Source organism: Psittacula echo (genome assembly GCF_963264785.1).
Source record: "Psittacula echo genome assembly, chromosome: 5".
Lineage (NCBI taxonomy): Eukaryota > Metazoa > Chordata > Aves > Psittaciformes > Psittacidae > Psittacula > Psittacula echo.
Window position 1 is genome coordinate 26,765,242 of NC_137739.1, and position 23,364 is coordinate 26,788,605.

Genomic DNA, 23,364 nt, shown 5'->3' on the forward strand with positions numbered 1-23,364 from the left:
TCTACCTTGCCTCCCCCCGCCAGATGGATTTTCCGGGGAGGAAGGCGGCAGGTCGGCGCGCCCCGCGGAGGAGGGAGGCGCCCGCCCGGACACCTCCCCCCCTGGCGGGGCAGGGCAGGGCGGGAGAGCCGCCCTACAAATTGCTTTACAAAGCGCTCCCTCGTCGTGAGGTAATCAGCTGCCTCGGGGTGGGAGCCGGGGCAGGGCGGGCTGTGCACCTCCATCTTGTCGGCGGCAGCCGCCCCGGAGGCCGCGGCGCTGCCCGCCGCTGACGCCGCTTCCCCTCAGCGGGAACAAGATGGCCCCGCCCCGGCTCCTCCAACAAAGCGCCAGCGCTTCACTTGACGCGGCCCCGCCGAGAAACCGGCCTTCCCCCCGCCTCACCGCCCGGCCCGGCCGTCCCCGCCTTCAGCCCCCCCCACCCCGCCCCGGTGGCGGCTACCGCCCCCCGCCACGCTCCCCTCCTGCCGCCGCGCTTCCCCGTCGGGTCGCGGCCGCCCGTTTGCAAGTCGCAGACCTCCTCCTTGCCCCCCGCCGGCGCTGCTGCCGGCGACTCCAATGGCGGCTGCCTTCGCCGCGGCCTCCCTGCCTCCCGGGGCACGGAGCCGGAGCCCGTGAGCCCCAGTGAGCGCTGGCGGGGGAGGTGCATCCTGGGAAAGAGCAGCCCGACATGGGTCTCCGCCTGGCCGCCGTACAGCCCCCGCCGCCGCCCGCCGCTCCCCTCAGCTGCCCGCCCGCCGCCGCCAGCCGCTGAGCGGGAGGGAAGCGGAGGCAGGGCAGGGCAGGGGGGCCTGGGTCACGGCGGCCTGGCCCGCGCCGGGGAGGGGGGCTACGGCGCTGCCCGCCCCGCATGAAGCAGGGGGGGCCCGCTCCCACCAGCCCCGCTCGGTGCCCGCCGCCGCCGCCCTGCTCGCAGGACCCCAGCGGAGCCCCTGTCGCCACGGCACCGCGCCCTGCCCCGATGATGGACAGGAACTACCCGACGACCCCCAGCTTCACCGACCCCTTGGCCCCGGCCGGCTCGCAGCCCGCCGCCTCCTGGGCCTACGAGCGGGGCGCTGGCAGCCTCAAGCCCAGGTGAGGAGGGTTCTCTGGGGGGCCGCGGCAGGAAAGGCCAGGGTCTGGGCCGGGGCCTGTCCCGGGGGCGACTGAGAGAGCGTCCCGTGGAGGGGGTGAGGCGGGCGAGGGGCCCCCTCCGGGCAAGGCAGGGTGGCAGGCGGCCGGGGCCCAGCGGCACGGCCCTGCGAGTAAGGCAGGGCGGGGGGAGCGGACGAGCCGCGTCCCGCCGGGCTTCCGCGTCTGAGGGCACGGCGGCCGACCGCGGGCGGGGAGCAGAGAGGAGGCGGCCGGCCTGGGCTCTCCGGCGGCCCTCATCGTCGGGGCGGGCGGGCGGTCTCCCCGCGCGAGGCGCGTCCTTGTTCTCCGCCCCGGAGGCTCGCGTTGTGCTGCGACGCGGGTTCAAGAGTTCACGCGTCCGTGCCCGTCTCCGGGAGGGAAGCGGGGTGCGGCGGCGGCGGGGGGAGCGCTCCCTGTGCGCGGGGCCGCGGGCATCAGCACTGACCGCAGGAACAATGCGGGCACCGGGCCGCCTCAGCCCGCGCCGGCAGACGGCAGCTCCTGCCGTGCCAGCATCCCCCCGTCGCCCTTTATTTCCCCCTTGTTTGGGTTTTTTTCGATGCGAGAGGACTGGTTAACCTCTTTAGTCTAAAACGCTGCTCTCGGGCGTGCGGTGCCTCCTCTCAGCTAAAACTTGTCTGAAGCATTTCGGTCCCACCGAGAGTTCTGTAAAGTTCCGGAAAGTGCGGAAAAATTACAAGCTAGCTCATTGGCTTCGAGCTGCTTTTTGGTTGTATAACTCTGCCAACGAAAATGAGAGTTTTCTAGGTGATGAGATTTTTCTTATTGCTTGTCTTTTATGTCTCTAGTTTGATACAGCTGCAGTTCTAATCTCGACGACGTTTAAAGGTAAAAGTGTCTCAGGCTAAAAATATAGAGTCGAAATAGGTGTACCTGTTGGTACACTTGGCTTTGCATTTCGTCTTCAAATTGATCAGGCGTGTTTTCTGATCTGACTGGTAAGGTTAATAGATTATCAAGTCAGAAGGACTGTTGCAATCATCTTAGTCTGACCTCTTCATGATGCAGGCCACAGGACTACTTCCCCCCCCCCCCCCCCCCCCCAATTTGTGTTTGAAACTAGAGTTTGTAGTTCAGAAGACGCAGTTAAAAATTCCGAATGAGGCAAAATTCAACACAATTCTTGGTATACGAGTGGCTGATTCTTATTTTATTTCTTATTTCTGATCTGAAGAGGGCTACTTTTAGTTTCTAGCCTGCTATAGCCTCATGGGCACTGAAAATCCCATAACATTGTTATGAATTCTGATTATTTTCTAGCTTCATATTCTTTTTATTAAGAGAAATAAGTAATTTTATGTAGTTTGTTACCAGACACACTCCTCTTTTTTTTTTTTTTTTTTTTGTGAATTGTGGACAGTGCGTTTTAGGAGAAATTAAGTCAGTGTTAAGTAAGAAGATAATGGATGCTTCCTGGGGTGTGAAGCTCTGGATTCCTGGTTTCTGGGTGGTTAGGTGTTTTTTGGCCAAACCCTTGCCCAGCGAAGCTGTGTTTAGCTAAGCTCTGTGCAGGGTTGCCTACCTGGCAGACTGAGGTCTCCTACTGTTCTTTGTAATTAGTCTTCCTAATTGTTGAACTACTCTTGGTCATGTTGCTGTGTTGGTTTCGATGGTAGTCAGTGACATGTCCTTTCTGTATTGCTTTCCCCAATTCTCATCATCTATTGAGGATCATGCATCTATTCCATGAGGAAGGTTTGGGTTTTGCAGGTCATATAAGAGTGTGTCTGTGCAGGAGCAAGAGTGGATCCCTCTAGGACCGTAGAAGAAACACAGCTATTTGATGATTATTTTCTACATTCAAACAAATTCCCTGGTTTCAAACCATGGCTGCTATATTAATGGAATATTAACTGTGTATTTTGGGAATTCCTCAATTGAAACAGCATGGAGAACAGTCCAAAGACAAGTACCATACAGAAGCCCGTTGGATCATTGCCTGCTACCTTTGCCAATCAAATTGTTAATCAGCAAAATCAAATTACTATTACTGAATCCATTCTTGATATGACTATTTATTCTATACTTTAGGTAGCAATGTCAAGAAGACCTTGCTTTCGGTTCTTAGAAGTTTCATTTTGAGGCTGTGTAGGTGGTGATGGATGATGCATTTAAAATGTGTTGACTGAAATGTTTAAATTTTTTTTTAGTATTTTTTTTAAGTGTAGCAAGGGCAGGGAAAATACTATGAATCATATTTTGTGCTGGAAGTTCTTCTGTACTGAGTTCTTAAGAGTTCATGCCATTGTAGTAAGCATTAAAATACCCTGTCTTCAGCAAGATTTAAAGATTTGAAACATGTTGGACACAATGTTAAATACAGTCTGGGCTTGCAGAGGTGTTTGTAGTTTCTCTGTCGCTGATAACATTTGTCTGTGTATGGATGGAGACAGTTGCTGGGGAATTGGGATGCAAGAGTCATGCCTATCACTGCTAAGGCTTGTACTAGCCTGGAAGAAAATTGTGGAGCTATAGAAGTACTGTAAGGGAATATGCTGTCAGTGTTCTTGGCTTGTGTTACAGATCGCTTCACATTTTTCCAAATGGTGTTTTTGATCATGGTTGACAGGTAGTCATCTAAACAGCTGAAGCTGCATTAGCCTGATGTTAAATTAAAAAAAAAAAAATATGTGTCATGTTGATCTGGTACATGATTGAAAAGAATTCAGCCTTTACGTGATAGAGATAACAATATTTCATTCAGGTTTCATTTCATATTTATGCTGTTGCTGGCTGTGTCATGGCAGGCTATGTTCCCTTTGTGTGGAGAGCCATGTTCACAGTCTCAGCTCATCAAAATGATTTTCCCTCCCTACAAGCGTTGCTCCCGTCTTCCTGTGCTTAACTTCAGCCATCTGGTTTTTATCCTGCCTCTTATTTCTTGCAGGCACTGTTTTGTCTGTGCAATGGCACAATTCTTATCAACTGAAAGGAAATCTGTGGTGAAGTATTATGAAGATATTGCTACTAGGCCTGCTGTGACATAACTTTTCCCATGGAATAGTAGAAGGTAGTGAAACGGGAACAGGAGCAGATAGCAGTCACTTGAATCAGTGCGTTAGCTAGTACTTGAAGAGCGTATTTGAACAGTGCAGCTGTGGTGGCCCTGGAGCAGAAGGCTGAAAAAGGTCCTCCTGTCCTTCACCTTTCCCTTCTCCCCAACATCTCTTACACAGGCTGTCAGCATCCTGCAGGAATTTCTGATGGTTGTATGGGCACACTGCCACTTTTGACCTTTTACTATAGCTGTTAGAAAACCGTACTTCTGTGCTGAAACGCTGTCTTTTTATGGCACAGTCTAAAGCTAGTCCCATGTTGCATAGCAGATAACATATGTCATGCTTGCTTGTTACTTGCACAAGAAATACATGGTCTTCAGGAAACAGGTGAACACTGTAATAGTTTGGGAGACTGTCGTAATTGCTTGGGAAAAGAAATGGAGATAAGTGATAACAGATGAGGTTTCTGGTTGAGTTTATTTCTGTCTTGGGGCTACTTCTTTCATTTAGAGAAAGTTTTTACTACTGGAGGGATCTCCCTGTTCTTATTTGGTTTTTACCACAACTGCAAGACTCAATTCTTCTGTTGTATGTGATTGAATGGACATCAGTCACAATTATTTTGTGATTGCTTTAAATTTTACGGCAACTGTCATGGTCTCCAGTGTTTCTTTATGCATGGTAGTCTTTGTCTGCCTCTGCCCTACCCAAACATATGTGGGTTTATATAATTTAATTCAGGATGGTTCTTTACAATAGATAACACTGACATTTGGTTAGCCTGGCCTGTATTTATAGCAAGTAATCTTAAGATAATGAGTTAGTTAAAGTAATAGTTCATATGCACATTTACCTAAGTGGGAGACTTAAACTTTTATGATAAGTGGTTGTGATGATTTTTTTTTTTAACTTGTATTTTTGCATAGGTGTCAAGCTAAGGCTTATTGTAACAATGGTATAATAATTGTGTCTTAGTTAAGGCTCAATTTTAAATTGTAATGGATTTTTCCATAGCTATAGAAACTCTAAAAGTGCAAATAGTGTTTTACAGAAGTGTAGAATATTGTCTTTCATCAAATGAAATTGTTCTGAGAGGTAAAACCAATGTTTGTTGTTAAGTACGTTTCCTGCAGGAAGTTCCCTATGGCATAGTATTTCAGATGTTGAAAGCTAAAGCCTATAAACTGTGAATATGTTTAGAACATTTGCTATTATAAGAAAAGTCACAGAAGGATTAAATAAACTTTATAAATGTATAAAAGGGTAGGTCACTTCAGAATCTTAACCAGCTTTTTGTCATAGTTTATATTTAAAACATTTACACATACAAAATAAACCACAGGTAGTCCATGGTGTAGCGCACGTACCTTATAGAGACTTGCTAGCTTTTGTCAGTCTTCAGGTTTTTTTCTTGTTTTAACCTGCGCTCAGTGCACACTGAAATAACAGCTGTGGGAAGGTCAAAGACTGACTGAACAAAGGCACTGAACGCATTCATGCTGTATGCCCCATAGCTTTCACAGGTGCAGATGTACGGTCCTCTTGTAAAATCTTTGCTGAAGCTTCAAAGTAAGCCAGCTAGGCTTGTTTGGAATTACATGCTGCTTACCTGTCTTAAGATTTAACAACTGTACATGAAACATTTGCTGCAGTGAGAAATGGTGACGGAACAGCATGCAGAAGGAATGAGTTGAAACTTAGTCTGAGGGTGCAGTTACATGAGATGGCTGAGCTTGCTGCTCAGGCTCACTGCTGTTGAAAGGGGCTCCCTTTCTTCTCCCTTACATTGCCCCTGGTGTTTGTGCACCCACCCAAGGAGCTGGTCTGGTTTCTTAATCCATGAGAAAACTATCATGACCAAGCAGGTGAATAGCTTTCTCTTGAGCTGGAGAGCTGCGCTGGTATACCTGTGCTGCCAGGCAGGAATCCAGAGGTGGCACCAGGGGACAAACAGGAAGCAGAGCTGTAAGGAATAAGTTGTGGCCTCAGTGGGGACTCTGCCGTGCCATCCAAAGCAGCTTTAGATGGGCTCAGGTTTGCTGTGTTGCTGTCTTCAATGAGCATCCCAGCCAAATTGTACTACCTGTGCTTCGTAACCAGGAGCACTTAGTGTCTGTGTTAGCTGAGTGCTCAACCTCTCTTGAGATCCCCTAGAATGATACTTCACACGTGAGCCCTTTCCCATGGAGCCCACAACTTCAACACATTTCTGAATGTGTTGTTCTGAAAGAGGTTTGTATTCTTCCACCTGTGCAGAAAGTCTTTCAGTCCCATATGTGTATTTTACCTTTCATCCCATTAACTTTAATTGTAGGCATTTATACTGCCAGAGAACAACCTTTTCCCTTTGTTTCTTCTGTACTTTTGCCCACCTTTTATTTTTTCTTGGAGTCGCTGTAGATTCTGGCATGGTGCTGTCATACAAAGGAGGTTGTTCTTAGAAAAATCTTTGTTCTGTCAGGAAAAAGGCACCTATGATGGTGTTATATTAATTCTAAACAATACTAGAGGTCTTACACAGTGGGTGTATTTATTTTCCTTGGATTTTTTTCTTGTTCTATTTTGTCTAAGCATTCACAAATTTGCATGTCAAAAGGTTGTTCTGTATGATGAGTGCCTGTTCACACATTAAAAACCAAAAGCCCAAACAAAACCCAGTTAAAGGGCAACACATTAATAGTCTTACTTCAAACATTCCTTAGCAGTCTTAAGTTCGACAAAAATAACTTTGAGCAGCATGCAGAGCTCAGCCTTCACGGCATTTCTTGCTGTACCATGCAAGCAACAGAGAAAGGAAAATTCTTAGAATTTTTAAGCAAAGAGAAGTAACGTGCTCAGAGAGGAAGGAGCTCTTGGTTTTTAAGTACTAGATTTACTTCTCTCACTGGGCAGATTTCATAGGGTTTGGTTTTACTTCAGCTGTTCTCTGTCCCTTCTTATGTTACTTCCTTGTTTTGTTACTCTGAATGGACTATTGGGAATGAATTGACACTTAAGAGCATCCTCAGAGCCTCTCTGACCATGGCTTACAGTAAATAGAGGCAAGGAGCTTTTATTCCGAAGTCCTTTCAAGCTTGAAGTTTCTTATTCCAAAGCAATTTAGCAAGAATCTACGTATGTTTAGACAAGCTTTTATTTGCCCATATTGCTTTTCTTGTTCTTCATCTTCCTTCTACATGCCTACCTCTGTTGCTTACTTAGGACTTGAGTAAGTGTAACCAATTACACTCAGCAGGAAGAAGACACCTTAGGCATCCTTATCTTAAGAGTAATAGTATTTACATAGGAGGAACATTTATTCCTTAATAGCCATGTATGAATTATACTTGGGGCTGTCATACATCTAGATTTCTTTGGAGATAGCCATCTTTTTCACCTGGCAGTGTTGTGTGAAAAGAGTTTGAGGGCGCTAGCCCTTTGTCTAGCATTTCCAGATGTCTGGCAACTTGTTCTGAAAGCTTTTGGACGTCCAGAATGTGGCAGACAGATGGCCATTGCGCCTGCGTGGTGCGTGTGCAGTTGAGCTAGTGGTTTTGTGGCAATACTGAATGTACCAGCATGTGCTGCACGTTCCCTGTTGCACTTTTTTTTTGACCAGGAAATCCCTTTCAGAAATGCAGCAATTTAGTGTTTCACACCACATCCTGTTTACTTTCTCTCTTCTCCGTGTCAAAAATTCCAGTGCTAGACAGTGAACAATCCTTTAATTCCTATGTTCCTCCACTTTCATTAGTCTCTACTGAGCCTACCAAGAACAGGATTTCTACTAGTTTTTATTAAGTGTGAACACAAAGAGTGATCCTAGAAAACAAACTCCTTACGACTCTCAACAGCAACCATTTGTTAAATGTCTTCAAGTTGTTGTTGGAACTGGTGACCTGGAGGTTACTGATGCTCAGTGCCACTGAAAAGAGCTGGGATTTTCTTTTCTGCTTCAGAAAAACCTTCTTTTTGTCATTATTTGTTTAAAAGAGAATACAGGTTTTCCAGCAGTTAAAGGATTTTTTTTAATTTGTGTGTATACTGTTTTGATTCCTGTTACTTGTTTTTGTCTAGTCATCTGCCTGAATGTCAGGAAATCTTAGTAGTGGGACATATTTAAAGAATGTGGTTTTTTATATATATATGTGTGTGTTTCTCCCATCTCAAAATAAAGGCCATTTATTTTTTCTACAGTTTTGAACAGTGCATGTTTTCTCATTGAAGCATTCACAAGCAATTGAATTTGTATGGTATATATTCAGCTAAATAGTAGCTGGTGACAATGTGATAGCCAGAGTCCTCTTTGCAAGGTTAGAAGTGTAAGTTTGAATCTGTTTTAGGGTGAATAAAGCACTGATGAAGAGGTGTAAGAGCTAAAAACAAGGACTATGCTGATTTTCCTCATAAAAACACCCTGTGACTTTTCCTTTAACATAAGGACTCTTGGTGCTGCATTTTACAATGAACTCTGTGTTGTTAATATGTTAGATCTTTCCTGGGCACACCTCCTAAATTGGAATAGAAGAGGTGTTAGTCATTGGGATGCCACTTTATTGAAGCCAAAGGAGTTCCTGTGAGCTGCTTTGCCCTTGTAGCGTAGCATAGGGAGAATACTGTGGTGGCCATGTAGGTGTGCTGGAAGGCTTAGAGCCTATTTGATGGCCTTCAACTGCAAGCTGTACGGATGACCAAGGATATGGTCATGACCAGGGATGTTGTGGTCTCGTATGTAGGCAGTGAGTAGCTGCCTCAGCTATGTGCAAGTTCTGCATCTGTGGGCTGTGAAGCCACTGATCTTTACACGGATTCAGTATGTTGTGTACTGAGCAATTAGAAATTTTAACTTCACAGAACTCTGAGAAACTGACTCTTGATACTGAGTGTTTGAAACTCGGTTGTGATGTCGGTAGATCTGAGTGGGTTAGTGTTTGGGCCTTAGCTGCCGTAGGTTAAAGGAGAAGCTATTTCATGGGTTGTGGAACTGTGAAGCGCTTGAAGATCTGGTGATGAAAAGCCTAAGGTGGCTCTGTCTGTTGATATGTCATATGTATTTGCACCCCTTACCTCTTCTAATGAATATCTCAACTTTAGCATCATCTTTTCCATGTAATTGGAAAGTAAAGGGCTTAATAAGAAATGGGATATCAGGTGTTCTGCAGTACCCTAAAGGTAATACTCAAGCTTGCCACAAAATACAAAATTAATAACCGTGGGAGGATAAGGATTGAGAAGCATTTCAATAGCTGAAATGAATTGTATTTTTAATACGGCACTGATGTGGGTATATCACTTCTTGAGATAATGCTCTGCTGATTTTTACATTTTGAAATAAAATTTTATTATTTAAAGTAATGAAATCTTTGTGTGTTTATCTCTGCCACAGTAATAAAGGATTATGCTGTGTGCTCAAACATTAATACTGTGATGATCTTGGGAAGAGTTTCAAATACTTCCAGGTACACTTTTGAAAACAGAATAGCATCACCTGTTGAAGAAAAAGTGCTATATTTTCATTATTGTTTTGCAAAAAAACTTTTGAAATTGTGAGCAAAGCTCACATTTATTATTTATTGCTAATAAAAAAACCAAAACCCAACAAACAGCTATTATCTCCTTGCTGGGTAAAGAGAAAGTTCTTTCATAGAGAAAAGGTAAGAGAAGATAAATAAATGTAGTGACAAAACAAACCAGCACCTCAGAAGGTGAGAAATGAAGATTGCGATTCTTTACACAGTGTAAGCTACACAAAACATAATGGGTACTCTGGTTTTCTGCAGGGAGCAGTAGAGTAGAAGCTGTCAGAGAAGATGTAAACCCCCAAAACATTGCTTGGCAAACACATGGCTTAAAATTATATCTGACACCACATTATAACATAAATTGGGTGGTGAGTGTGGGCATAGCAATGTCTGTTTAGATGTGGGGAGTGTTGATACTGAGTTAATAAGGGCATCAAAATCAAGCTTCAGTATTCAGATCAAGAAAACTGAAGGCTCCTCTCCAGAACTTGAAATCTTAAAAAGTACATCAGGAGCTCAAAATGGGCATTATTATAGAGTAGTTTAGTTTTATTTATTGTATGCCATAGGATTTTAGAAAGTTGCTTTGGTTAGGTACCATGAATTTTTGTCCAAATCCAGAGAAGCAGTAGCAATGTTTGCCAATTCTGATTTAAAAAAAAAAGATGACGTCATTAAATGTGCTACATTTCAACTGTAGATAACCTCATCACAAAGATAATTTAGATCATATACCTTCAAAAATAGGAGTATAAAGTAGTTTGTCCAGTCCCTCCACAGTGTCTTGTCCTGGTTAGACATTTAGAAATAGCTCATTTTTATCTGAATATTAGTTTTCACATACATAGAGTCAAGACATAGTTTAACTGATTTGATGAAAATGGAATTATATTGTCTTTGTTATTAAGAGCTCCACAGGTTACTTAATCAGACAAGCCAGCACTTGCACTCAGGCATTGAAGTACTAGTAAGACTATTTTGGCTTTCCTGAAGCAGTTTGAGAGTTTTTATTTTTAAAAGGATCGACCATAAAGGGTTCAGACACATCAAACATGGGATTAAAAAGGAGATGGACCTTTTTTGCTGTAAGATCTTTTTCTTCCCTTAAGATATAACATGTATTTGCGTAAAGAATCACAGGAACAGCATGAACTCTTGCTCAATCAGGCAGTTCCCTGCTTGCTGTTTTCTACTTAAAAATCTATTTCTTAGAAGCTCCTTATCTCAGCTCCTAGAAAGCCAGGAAGTAATGACTATTTCCTCTCGCAAGTACCTTGAGACAGCCTTTGGTCCAGTCGTGCACTTGGTTGTTGTGAATACGAATTGAAGTTGGAAATTAACATTGTAAGTTCATCTTTAATGAAGGAGTGAAGGATCATTGCCTCTGGTATGTTACTATTTGATATATTCTACATTCAATGTGTAGTCTGTTAGTTACATAGTCTTTACATTAAATTGCATTCTTAGACATAACCAACAGACAGTTGAAATAGTCGATAAAATACTACTCATCTGTGTTTTACTGAAATACCTGGTGTCCGATTCTGTATTTTCTATCTTAAAGTCATCTGTCTTGAAGAAGAATAGTATTAGGTAGTTAATAATAATTCAAAACATTGACATCTGTTTATTTCTTATGTGGTAATTTCAAAATAGGCCAGGTAAGTGCTAAAAATGTGTACTGTACCTAAAGGAACACTCAGTGTACCTTTTACGATGCATTAATTTTAGAGATCCTTCAAATTTTTCAGTGGTATACTTTATTTTTCAAGTAGCAGATTCTTTTTTCTTTTGTCTGATGGATACCATAACTCTTTCAGACCGTTAACTATTCTTTCTCTTTATGCAAGTGTTGGTTCAGTCTTCAAATGTTAAGAATTGTCTTGTCTTGTATTATCTGATCACAGGATCAGGGAATTAGATGCAAGGACTTGGCTGGTTTCTTATTTTTCCTGAACCTGCCAATGTTCACAAGCTTCGAACCAACTTTGTTCTTGTAGTGTCTCTTTCAGCTGAGAAATAGAGGTGAAAAATAACATACTGTATACATTTCCAAACAAACAAACAAAAAACCCACACAAACCCCAAAAAAAACAGGAAAAAAATCTTTGCACTGAAGTGAGTATCTGGCCTGACCAGGAGTTTGTTTTCCTTTGGTTTATGTTAGAATTAATTTTTGAAACATTTTCTGTTGTTTCTGTGGGCTTGCTTTTTAAACTTCAGAAGTGCATTGGCCTGTCTGTTGGACAGAAGTGATTTGCTGTTATTAAGAGTGTTGAACTCTCTTTCTAGGCAACTCCTTCTGTTATGATTCTGTTTTCTTAGTCATTGCTTTTTTAAAATACAAGATCAAACCCATTTTTAGATTCTTTGTTGTGAGCTGCAGATAAACCCTAGATGCTGAACTACGCACATGGCAGTGAACTCTTGCTGTTAGAATGGGCAGCTGAAGTGCATGCTAGCTAAAATGCCATTTGCTCTTCGTTTCATCCATATTAAATTCAAGTAATGTTTCCAAATAATGCTCTTCAATTTTTTGCCAGGGGCAAATCAGCAAAGATATATCTTTAAGCAAAACATTAACTATTGTATCTAATATTAAACCAATTCCAAATATGAACTTGTAGGTAATGCAAGCTGGAACTGCATTTTGCGTGTTTAAAATGAAATATGGTGAACAAAAAGAGATGTAAGCTGCATGTCAGTTTCAGTATCTTATATTTAGAATGGTATTTTTAATGTTTGGAAAGGCATTTGTCATTTTTGCAGTGTTTGGACCTTAACTGGTTTTGCTTTGGTCCTCTGAGTAGGACTCGCTGTTGCATAGCTGAGGAGCTGGTTGAAGGGAGACTATTGCCAAGTGTCTGGGCTTTGGGGTAGAGGGGAAACTTTGAGTCATATATCTCCTATTTTGCATATCTCTCAAGTCAGATAAAATACAAAGTGTGAGTTTTAAGGTATTTTCCTGTCAGCACAAACTATCGCTAGTTTTTTAAATCTCCTTTTTGGCAATTTAGTGAGAAGTGAACCATATGCCTGGTCATCTTCCCACTGGAGTTGGGAAGCTCCTTGTTTTCAGAAAGTCTGGACAGGCAGCCCCAACATGAGAATTGTTTCCCTGGTCTCACTCATGGTGTGTGCTGGGTTGTCACCTCCTGTTTCAGTGCATGTGGTTGTTCTGGATCTCAGACGCGTTATAGCAGAGGCAGAAGTTACAAGTGCCTAAGAACAAAAAACCCAGGTATTGCACCTAGAAGTAGCCTTTGCTCCTTAAGAGTCTTGGTCTGGTTTTCACGTATTACAGGATCCCCTAGAGCTTGAACAACTGCTGTTACTAAACTTAAAAACAAGCAAACAAACTTTAAAACTGCTAAGCTCTAATGAAAATTGATCTAGAAAATAAAGTAGAAAGTTGAAAATGTCTGCTTTCCATGTAATGATACCTTTTTGTATCAAGTATTAACTAAAATGCTTGTTTGAAGTGTTTGTGTGTTTCATTCTGTGAATGCCTAGGGGAGAGCAAGGTTGTTTGAAGAAAATGAGAGAATTAGAAATAAGGTCTTACTTGTGTGTCCAGTGCTTATTGCAGCTACATTTTGTCTCCTTGTGAAAGCGATCCTTCCATTTGAGATTGAAGTTAAATGCATTTATTACTTTGTGTAAAGCACAAACCAAGTAATTGTCTTGGCAGGTGAGGAGGATGGCAAGTGCAGTGTTGAATGTAACCCAGTAACCTTTCGCAGTTGGAGACCTGAATTCATATGAAACTATAAGATTAAAGAATGATGTGGAAATAAATTATCATAAGAATAGCAATATGAACAGGTACACAAAGAGTTGATTTAGGAAAGACTTAATCTGGACTGACAAAAGAGAGTTGTAAATCAAAGTGGAGGCATTTTACTAACAATTAAGTGCAGTGACTATACATTTTTCTTCCAGAAATTTTACTGGTGAGGTAATAATCTTCTGTTAGCCCAACTGACGTAGTTGAAAAAAACATTAATATTTGAATGGTTGCACTTTCATTGTCATAAGGATTTTTTGATTGCATTGTTATAGCAATGACAAATGATGATGGCTCTTTATAAGACATCTCTAAAAGGACACCTAAATATTATGTTAAAATTGAATGGACCTTTTCAACAAAAAATAACTTGGGGGGGGAAACTATTTTCCAAATTTGTATGTCAAATTTATATTACTTTCTAGTAGTAATCACCTCATTGTGCAGATCACTATGCCAGTAATAATCACCGTGGAGCGTCAGTGATAAATGGGGAGCTCTTGGAACATTGTATAGCAATTAACAATAACAAATAATAAAGTTTCAAAAAATGTGAATGTTTCTTCAGTAATTAATCTGACATTTCAGTACAAGTGAGGGCTCATGTGGAATTTTAACAGTCTTCAGAACTGGAGTGCAAGCGCTAGATAGCCATTCTGTTGTTTGCCATGCTTAAATGTATTTTTGGTGTGCGAATTACATGCTGTGTAAGTTCGGCTGTTTAATAGCTACATTTTATAAAAAGAAACCCTAAGGCAATAATCTTCCTCCAGTTGCTGTGCTTGTGTTTAGGATAAGCTTATGTAAACTGAAGGTATACATGCAGGGTTTTTTTGAGATAAGAATCTACATTCCAGCAACTAGTAATTATACAATAAACAATTAACTGTTCTTATAAACACAGTGTTTTAATTGAAAGACGAATTCATTTTTGAGGTTGCGGTTGCACAAACTATGACCTGAGAGTTTTTATTAAAAAAAAAAAAAAAAAAGAAGACACAACAAAAAAAAAGTCGTATACTTTTAGTGTTCTTTTGATGCTCACAATTATTAGAATTTTGAGATTCTAGTAATTAACAAGGTTTTTCAGATACTAGGCCTAGGGGTTATTTTGTATCCCAGTGTTAATTCCAGCATCATCCATGTTACACTTCTAAGTTTCTTTTACAAGTTGCTTTTGTAATTCAGAGTGTAGTGCCTCACATCTACACACTTGAGTGTTAGACTGTTATGTGGTCTTTGCATATACCGTGCTCTTCCTTTACAAAGAAGTGACTCTCAGTCTTCACATTATCAGAATAAGTAGAAATTTCAAGTTAAAAATACGAAAGAAAACAAAACCAAAAAAAAAAACCAACACAATAAAAAACCACCCAGCAAACCAATTTTTAGATTTCCAGGTTTTTTGGGTGGTTAATATGAAGTTCATCCACTTTTGGTCATGACCTTTTGGCTGTGACAATGTGAAAGCAGGAATGGTGGAGTATTACTACATTTAATCCGTAATGGGTTCTGTGAGTCTCACCTTATCTCAAAGGATTTTTGCTGCAAAGTGTATGCCCTCTTGCCTGGAACACCACTACAACACCAAACATGCCTCTCAGCCTGAAAATAGCCTAAGGGGAAATCCTGCCTGACCAATTTGGTGGCCTTCTATGATGGGGCTACGAAACTGATGGACAGGGGCAGAGCAGTTGATGTCATCTACCTGGACTTGTGCAAAGCGTTCGACACTGTCCCACATGACATCCTTGTCTCTAAATTGGAGAGACATCAATTTGATGGGTGGACCACTCGGTGGATAAAGAACTGGCTGGATGGCCGCACGCAAAGAGTTGTGGTCAATGGCTCCATGTCCAGCTGGAGACCAGTAACGAGTGGTGTCCCTCAGGGATCGGTGTTGGAACCGGTCTTGTTCAACACCTTTGTCGGTGACATGGACAGTGGGATTGAGTGCGCCCTCAGCAAATTTGCCGATGACACCAAGCTGTGTGGTTCAGTTGATACGCCGGAGGGAAGGGATGCCATCCAGAGGGACCTTGACACGCTTGTGAGGTGGGCAGATGCCAACCTTATGAAGTTTAACCATGCCAAGTGCAAGGTCCTACACCTGGGTTGGAGTAATCCCAGGCACAGCTACAGGTTGGGCAGAGAAGAGATTCAGAGCAGCCCTGCAGAGAAGGACTTGGGGGTGTTGATCGATGAAAAAATGAACATGAGCCATCAGTGTGCGCTCGCAGCCCAGAAAGCCAACTGTATCCTGGGCTGCATCAAGAGGAGCGTGACCAGCAGGTCGAAGGAGGTGATCCTACCCCTCTACTCTGCTCTCATGAGACCTCACTTGGAGTATTGTGTGCAGTTCTGGTGTCCTCAACATAAAAAGGACATGGAACTGTTGGAACAAGTCCAGAGGAGGGCCACGAGGATGATCAGGGAACTGGAGCACCTCCCGTATGAAGACAGGCTGAGAAAGTTGGGGCTGTTCAGCCTGGAGAAGAGAAGGCTGCGTGAAGACCTCATAGCAGCCTTCCAGTATCTGAAGGGGGCCTACAAGGATGCTGGGGATGGACTCTTCATCAGGGACTGTAGTGACAGGACAAAGGGTAATGGGTTCAAACTTAAACAGGGGAAGTTTGGATTGGATATAAGGAAGAAATTCTTTACTGTGAGGGTGGTGAGACACTGGAATGGGTTGCCCAGGGAGGTTGTGAATGTTCCATCCTTGGCGGTGTTCAAGGCCAGGTTGGATGAGGCCTTGGGTGACATGGTTTAGTGTGAGGTGTCCCTGCCCATGGCAGGAGGGTTGGAACTAGATGATCTTAAGGTCCTTTCCAACCCTAACTATTCTATGATTCTAAATGGGAAAAGGAGGATGCTCTGCTGTATGAGCAATCCACGTGTGACTTCATAGTTTACCTTTTAAACGTGTATGAAAAAAAAAGTCAGCATCACTTACTTTTGTATAGGTAAATGCTTAAAGGAAATGTTAAAGTAAAACCTACTGCCAGGTTGGACAAGGCTTCGAGCAACCTGGTCTGGTGGAAGGTGTCTGTGCTCATGGCAGGGGGTTGGAACTGGATGAGCTTTAAGGTCCTGTCCAGCCCAAGCCATTCTGTGATTCTTTTGTGAACAGAAAGTTTTCACAAGGTCAGCATTTGTGTCGGTGAATCTTGCTAGCAGTGCATGTGCTACTACCATGGTTCAGCTTAGAAACCTAGTTTCTCATGTAGTACATTTTTATTTTTAAAAAATCTGAAGAAAACATCATGTGTCCTAAGTTTTATGTTTTTTCTAGCTATGCAAGTGTGTTCAAAAAAACCAAAACCAGCTTAACTTTAAATTTGCCTTGTAAAAAGCAATTTAATTTGGCTTTATTACATCCATAATGTTTTACATACAGAACACTATTATGAATTTTTGGTCTGGAAATTGTCCGTAGTAATGATACAAACCATTAAATTTCAGTCAACATACAATAGAAATCTGTTGCTGATACATAGTGTTGAACTGCACAAAGGTCTGTCCTCTACAACATAAGGGCAAAGATGTGCTGACTGTGAATTGAGGTTTGAGGTTTCTTTAAATGATAGTTATTACTGTGAAAGGTGTGAAAGTAATAGAAGCAGAAGCTTTTTGTAAAAAAAACCAAAGGATTTTCATTCATTATTTAGGCTTGTGCCTTAATCTGGCACGCTGACAATATGACATTTCTATGCTGAAATGGAAAATACATACCCTGTTAGTGTATGTTGGGCACAGAAGTTAATCTAGAAGCCTAAAGCCTAAAATGTTGTATCCCTTACAGACAGGCTTTTGTTAGTTCATAACGTGTGGAGGTCACACTGCTCTCACAGGCTCATCACATCTCCACTGTCTCCTCTTGCCATGTTAATGAAAACAAAGCAAAAGCAGCAGTGTTCCCAATTTTTAAAAGTATTTGGTGACTTCTATAAAAGTTTCCCATGATGTCATGATTCCTGGCATAAAGTGTTCCATTTTTCCCTTAAGCAGAGTGACTGCCCCCTCATCCCAGGGGATGAAAGAGGATAGGGGAAGCCTTGCTTACAGAAGGCGGCAGGGAGAGCTGTGGGTTTTGCCGTTAGGGTTTTTTTGGCATCTGTTTACAATTTAATTTTGAACTTAAAGCATATCTCACATGTGCAGTGGAGTAGGTAGCAGCTGCCTATAAACTTAATGTCCAAAAGGCAAGAAGAGAAGGTAAACTGTTGGTTGGGCTGGCTTCATTTTTTCCATTTGACAGGTGCTGTACAGAGCTGAATCTGTGGAAGCTTGAAAATTTCGGGGTTTTGTTTTGCTTCTCCCTCCTTTTTCTGCCTTTTAAAGTTGGAAATCTTTAGCACTTTTGGCATGTTCCTGATGTAGCTTGATATTTAGATCACATTTCTTTATTTTCTGCGCTTTTGCTTTTGCACAGGCCAGACACTGTATTTTCAGTTTGCTTCCACTAAGTCTGATTACAACATCATGTTAATGTAGATGACTCATTTCAAAACATTAAATAAAATCTGTGGATCATTAACTTACGTTTAACGGTAGGAGGTCTGAGGACTGGGATTGGTAACTTGGTAGTGCTGTTGCTGTCAATTTTGTTAGAATTGTATCAAAATTAACAATCTTTAAAAAACTCTTGCTCCTACAGCTTCCTTGTCATTCCAGCCTTTGTATTAAATCTGGTTCTGGAAGTTCTAATAGAATTGGAAATTGAAATGTTAAAAGTAGGCATATATTTGCAGTCATCTGCTTTGCAGATTTACATCAGTAAATCGTTACCGAAAGTGTCCATTCAGTGTTTCTTACCGTTGAACTAGGAAGACCTGTGTCTTCCTGAGCTAGTCCTTTGTAGACTTCACAACTTTGATTTTTGTAAGACTTCTCTCTATCCCTGCTTTGGCTCATTAAGTTTTGACGTAATTTTTGTCTGCTTAACATTTTTAGTTATGTCCTAGCACAACTACATCTCTCAGTTCTTGGGCTCATGTTCTCTTTTGTTTCCTCAACTTCTTGAGTTGTGGTTGGGATTTCATACTTGTACTTTGTTTCTGTAGCTGGTTTTTTTTTTTTTTTGCTTTGTTGGGTTGGGGTTTTCTGGGGCTTTTTGGTGTTTTTTTTTGTTCGTTGATTGGTTTGTTTTGGGGGCTTTTTTCGTTAATGATGTTTAATTTCTTTCTTAGCTTAAGCTATGGAGGAGGACATTCATCACATTCAGAAGCAGAACTTCACAGACAGACATACACAGCTTCTCATCAGCTTCCTGGATACTCTACTACACATCATCCTACTGGTAACTGTCCATATAATGAGTTTACAGCTTAAATAGCTAAAGGAAAAAAAACCCAACAAACCTGTTACATAATTTAGGTTCAGGTTGCTGAATTTTATAATCAGAGGGAGTTTGTCATGCAGGTGGTAGCAGGTGGTATTAGAAGAGCTGAGTTTGTAGTAGGAAGTTAACAGTCAGTTGTTAGCTTTTATCAAAATGTTGTAAGTAGAAAGGAAATATAAGGGAGGGGGCTATGTTTAGTAACTTAATGTTGGTTCTTCAAGAAACTACATTTACTCTTTAAAATACAACTTTTCAGGATTTGGCCTTCGCATAAGGGCCAAATGTTAAGTACGTCTTGAAGCCAGCTGCAGAAATCATGCTTATTCTTTTAGACTAAAGCAAACAGCAAAACTAATGCAAGTTGGAGCACACTGTTGCTAGTGTTTACCTGTGCAAACTAAGCCATAGTGCTGGGGCAAAGTTAAAATTCAAATATAGTAGGTTAGGCTGTGTTACATCCGCATCAGGATCTGTCAGTGATCCTGATTACAGCCTTTCTCCGTGTCAGGAGAAGACAGGGCATGACCCCTTCATGATCACTTTGCAGCCCAGTTTCTAAGGAAAAATACTTGAGCTTGTGCTGGCTGGAATCTGCAGTCTCTTGGCCAAGTCCTTGATCAGGCCAATGGAGGGTCAGAATTACAGGGAATGTTCCAGTGTGCAGACCCTACAGTCTTTCATAATGTCTGTTACTAAAAACTGGAGTTTTTTTCTCCAGTGCTGCCCACTGAGCCTCCTGCCACTGAAAGGTGTCAGCAACAGTGAAAGCACAAGGTGTTAGCTGGAATAGGGAATGCAACCAAAACCCCTTTTCTTGTGCTAGTCACAGAAAAAACCTCCAAACTGCAAGACTCCAAAGAGCAAGAACTGGGGGGAAAGGTGAACAGAGAATCTGAACCTATTTCAGAAGGAATTCTGAATGTTTAAATAGTTTGTATGAAAAAAATAGACCAGTGAATCATCAGATGAATGAAGAATTTTATCAATGTACCTAAATATTGGTTTTAAGCATGATATTTGATATGCATTTAATAATAGATTTTAAATTGTATATTGAAGTTCTAGTTTACAGTTGCAACACTAATGAACAGTCAATACTGAAAATCAGTGTACTTTAATAATACTGCTAATGTTTCATAGATTACTTTTACTGAATGATGAATGTATATGCTTGTTATTTGATTGAGCTTCTTGTAAGTTCGTCTAAATTTTCTGTTCTGTTTCATTTCCCTCCACCCTTATCTAGGTATTTCAGGAATATTTGATACCACCAGTATGCACAGTGCTGGAAGTAACACTAAGGAAACTTCTTCAGTTATGAATTTTCTCTCTGCTATTGAATCTCGTACTGCTCAGGCAGTCTCTTCAGGATCTACCCTTTTACCGCAGTTCAGGGCTCCTTCCTGGCAGACAGGTGAAAAATTTCTTTTGAAATAGAATTTGTCATTGTTGCATTGAATGTTGGGGAGAATTTGAAGCAAAAATATCCTGACTTAACTGAAAAGGCTACATGTCTTCTACCTTTTTTCCATCTCAGTATTTAAATATCTCAAAATCAATGCAATTATATTAACCGAAGGATTCTATTAGAAGAAGAATTATATGAGCAGAAGTTCTAATTGTTTAGAAGGATTTTGGATGTAATAGGATATTATTTTGTCGAAAGAGTCAAATATATTCTCCAACTTTGGGATTACTCTCGCTAACACCATAAGCACGTTGGAGTAGGCTACCTGTACACCCGACCAGAACTTTCATTCTCAAAGTGTTCCCTGTCATAGTTGTTGTTCTGTGATATTTGTACTAAAAGTCTGTGGATAACTTTAGCCCCTTTGTACACAGAAGTAATGAGCAAGATGTTCTCAAAAACAAGGTCTGAGATGCATGTTGCACAGAAATAGCTGATCTAATTTACAAATAAACAAACGTGCCATCTTTCTTGGCAGACTTGACTGCCTTCTGCAAACCTCCCCATCTGTGAAGCCTTCTGTGCAAAGCAGGAAACATTGCATATTTTGAGCTTGCTGTGGACAGCCACAGTAAGATAAGTGTTGCTACTGCGTCTCTGGGTAGCTTCAAGGTATAGTTAATCTTATGCAGCGATTGCGCAGCTGTGCAGTGAATCAGATCTATTCACTGATCTGACAGAAAAGGTTTGGGTGGGTTTTCCTTTGGTGGGATGGGTTTCTGTCATATCAGCAAGCTGATCTCTGTCTTGGTGCAGCTGTGTGATAGCCGGTTCTGATCTAGGGAGGAGGCATAAGGTAGGAAGAGGGAAGAGTTGAACAATCCTTTTGTTGACAGTTTGTACTTGGTCTGTTCAGTGTAACATGCAGCTGCATTCTGTGAAGAGCTACTCAAAGATGAGAAGAGAGAATGTGACTTTTTATTCACCATGGCCAGAAACGTGTGGAAGCACAGATGAAGATGCACACTGTTAGTCTGTCAAAAAGTCTTAATATAAATCAGTGGTGTTTAGAGTAGCAATGACCTCTCCTCGCAGCAGAGTATCAGCTGGGAAGAAATCTTTTTTTCTCTTCGTCCTAGCATGTTTTCTCCATTGCAGCCTGCCTAACAGTGAATTGTGAAGAATGGGGAGACATGCTGTGGGTCGGGTTTGATGTTGATACCTGTGATTGAGAGACTTCTCAGTACTCAGTACTAAGAACTCATCAGTAAGCCCATTTTCAATATTACAGTTCTCTGAGCTTTCTGTTGTCCTTTAATACTTTTGTTGCTTTTCTATATCCCTCAGTCTCCCCAAGTGTCTTTTGAGAGCTTTGTCTTCTACAGACTTTTTTGATGAGGAAAAACAAGTGCTCTTTGCTCTTCAAGGTGACCTTTCTTTAGAAGGGCTTTTCACTTTGGTTTTTTTCTCCAAACCCTGCAACTGCTGATTTTGGGGGGAAAAGAGGAGCAGCGTGTTTGTTATATTGTCCTACCAAGTCTTCCTCTGGTATGTGGCGTTTTTATCAGTGTTCTGATTTCTTAGAGTAGTGCGGGGGTGTCTGGGCACACAACTTACTACCTTTGCTATACCTTTTGTCTGCTCCTTTACACAAGTAAAATATAAACCCAGCAGTTCTGCTATGATAATGCTTCTGTAACTGGCTCATGTCTGGTTCAAGAAATCACCTGCGTAGTAGGAAGGGCTTTAATTTATAGAAGGGAAAAATACAGGTTAGATGAGAAATTAACATCTGCAGTTACAACAAGTGTATATTCTTCCCCTTCCTTGATGCTTCTGGATGCCCCTACTGCTGTGTTACTGGTAGGGATCAGTAAAAGAGAACCCAGTTGTACATGATGTTTAAGTTTTTTAGAGCAGGGAAAAAAGGCATTAAAACACTGCTTATGCTTTCTCACTCAGAAAGATCTTATTGTTAACTTATGAAAAATACCTTGGTGTTCCCTCAGTCTCACATCTCTTCATATCAGTTTGTCTTGAACAAAGACTTTCTTTTGCAGCTTCATCTGAAACTTCCAAAGCAATGTATGATTATGGTGCAATCAGTTTAAGAGGGCTGAATACATTTTAAAATTAAAATTGTTTTTTTTCCTGAAGTGTTTTTCTCAAACCCACCTTTTATTTACTGTGAGTTTTTTTATTTATTCTTAAATTATACAAAACTAAAGGCTGTTTTAAATGTCCAAGAAGAACTAAAAAAAGGTCAAATTAAACCAGTAACTTTCACTTTTTTTTCTGATTTGCATACTCTTTACAAGAAGTTTAAGTCTCCCTGAGAATAAACTTGCCTTCTTCACTTCCGTTCATAGACTTTGGAAATAGCACACAAACTTCACCAGTACCTGCAAGTTACAGGGTGAAAAGCACTGAACAGTATGGATCACTGCAAGAGAAAACTTGCAGGGGAATTTCTCACTCCTCTTGCAATTGGAGTAGTATGTGCTGTAGAGAAATATTATTTTAAGGCAGGATGTCATACTAGTGTCCAGATACAAATAAGTAATATTATAGCTTTCAGTTGGATGCTTGCTGTTGCACTGTGCAGATAGTTGCTGTCTGTGGATATTTTGGAAAGCATACAAATCATATTTATTCTTTGTATTGAAAGTCAAAGCCTCTTTTAAGGAACACATTACAAAGTGTGGCTGTTAGCTATTTCACTATAAGCTCTGAAACGTTTCCATAAAGCAAGTTACGAAAGTATTGGTGAGGTTAGATGCAGGAGATGGAATTGTTCCTTTAACTGTGTATGTATTACAATTGGTGAGGTGTAATTTTGCCTTTTACTGTATATTAAAGGTGTGCAGGGCTTTTTATCAGTTGTCCTCTACTACAAACTTCTTTATAAACTGAAAGAAAAAGTAATAAAGAGCTTTCAGTTTCAAAGAAGAATTCATCTTGTAAATTTTTTTTATCCACAGTTTTTATCATAAGGATAAGATTTTTTTTCCTCCTTGCCAATTCACTGTAGGTACAGAATTGAGAATTCTTAGAAAACCCTGCACTTCCAGTTTGACCCACAGTAAGGGCCTCCCTTTTATATGTTTTCATTGAAAAGGGGTGGTGATTCTAATGAAGGTTACATTTGTAAATGCTGTAAAATCTTACAATCAAATGAGGTTTAGAAA

The 23,364-nt window shown here is 41.4% G+C and overlaps 1 protein-coding gene across 3 annotated transcripts in view; it reads left to right on the forward strand.

Annotated features, from left to right (window-relative positions):
- The first annotated feature begins 673 nt into the window (after positions 1–673).
- The window catches only part of QSER1 (glutamine and serine rich 1), a 41,407-nt gene continuing 18,716 nt past the window's right edge, over positions 674–23,364 (forward strand). For 2 of the 3 annotated variants that reach the window (XM_080617438.1, XM_080617440.1), the window contains exons 1-3: positions 674–1,077; positions 18,617–18,726; positions 20,015–20,182. In XM_080617438.1, coding sequence (XP_080473564.1) covers positions 851–1,077; positions 18,617–18,726; positions 20,015–20,182 — 505 coding nt within the window. In that variant the 5' untranslated portion in view covers positions 674–850. Of the gene's footprint in view, positions 1,078–18,616; positions 18,727–20,014; positions 20,183–21,390; positions 21,444–23,364 lie in introns of those variants that run through there. The other variant, XM_080617439.1, reaches the window with a different exon arrangement.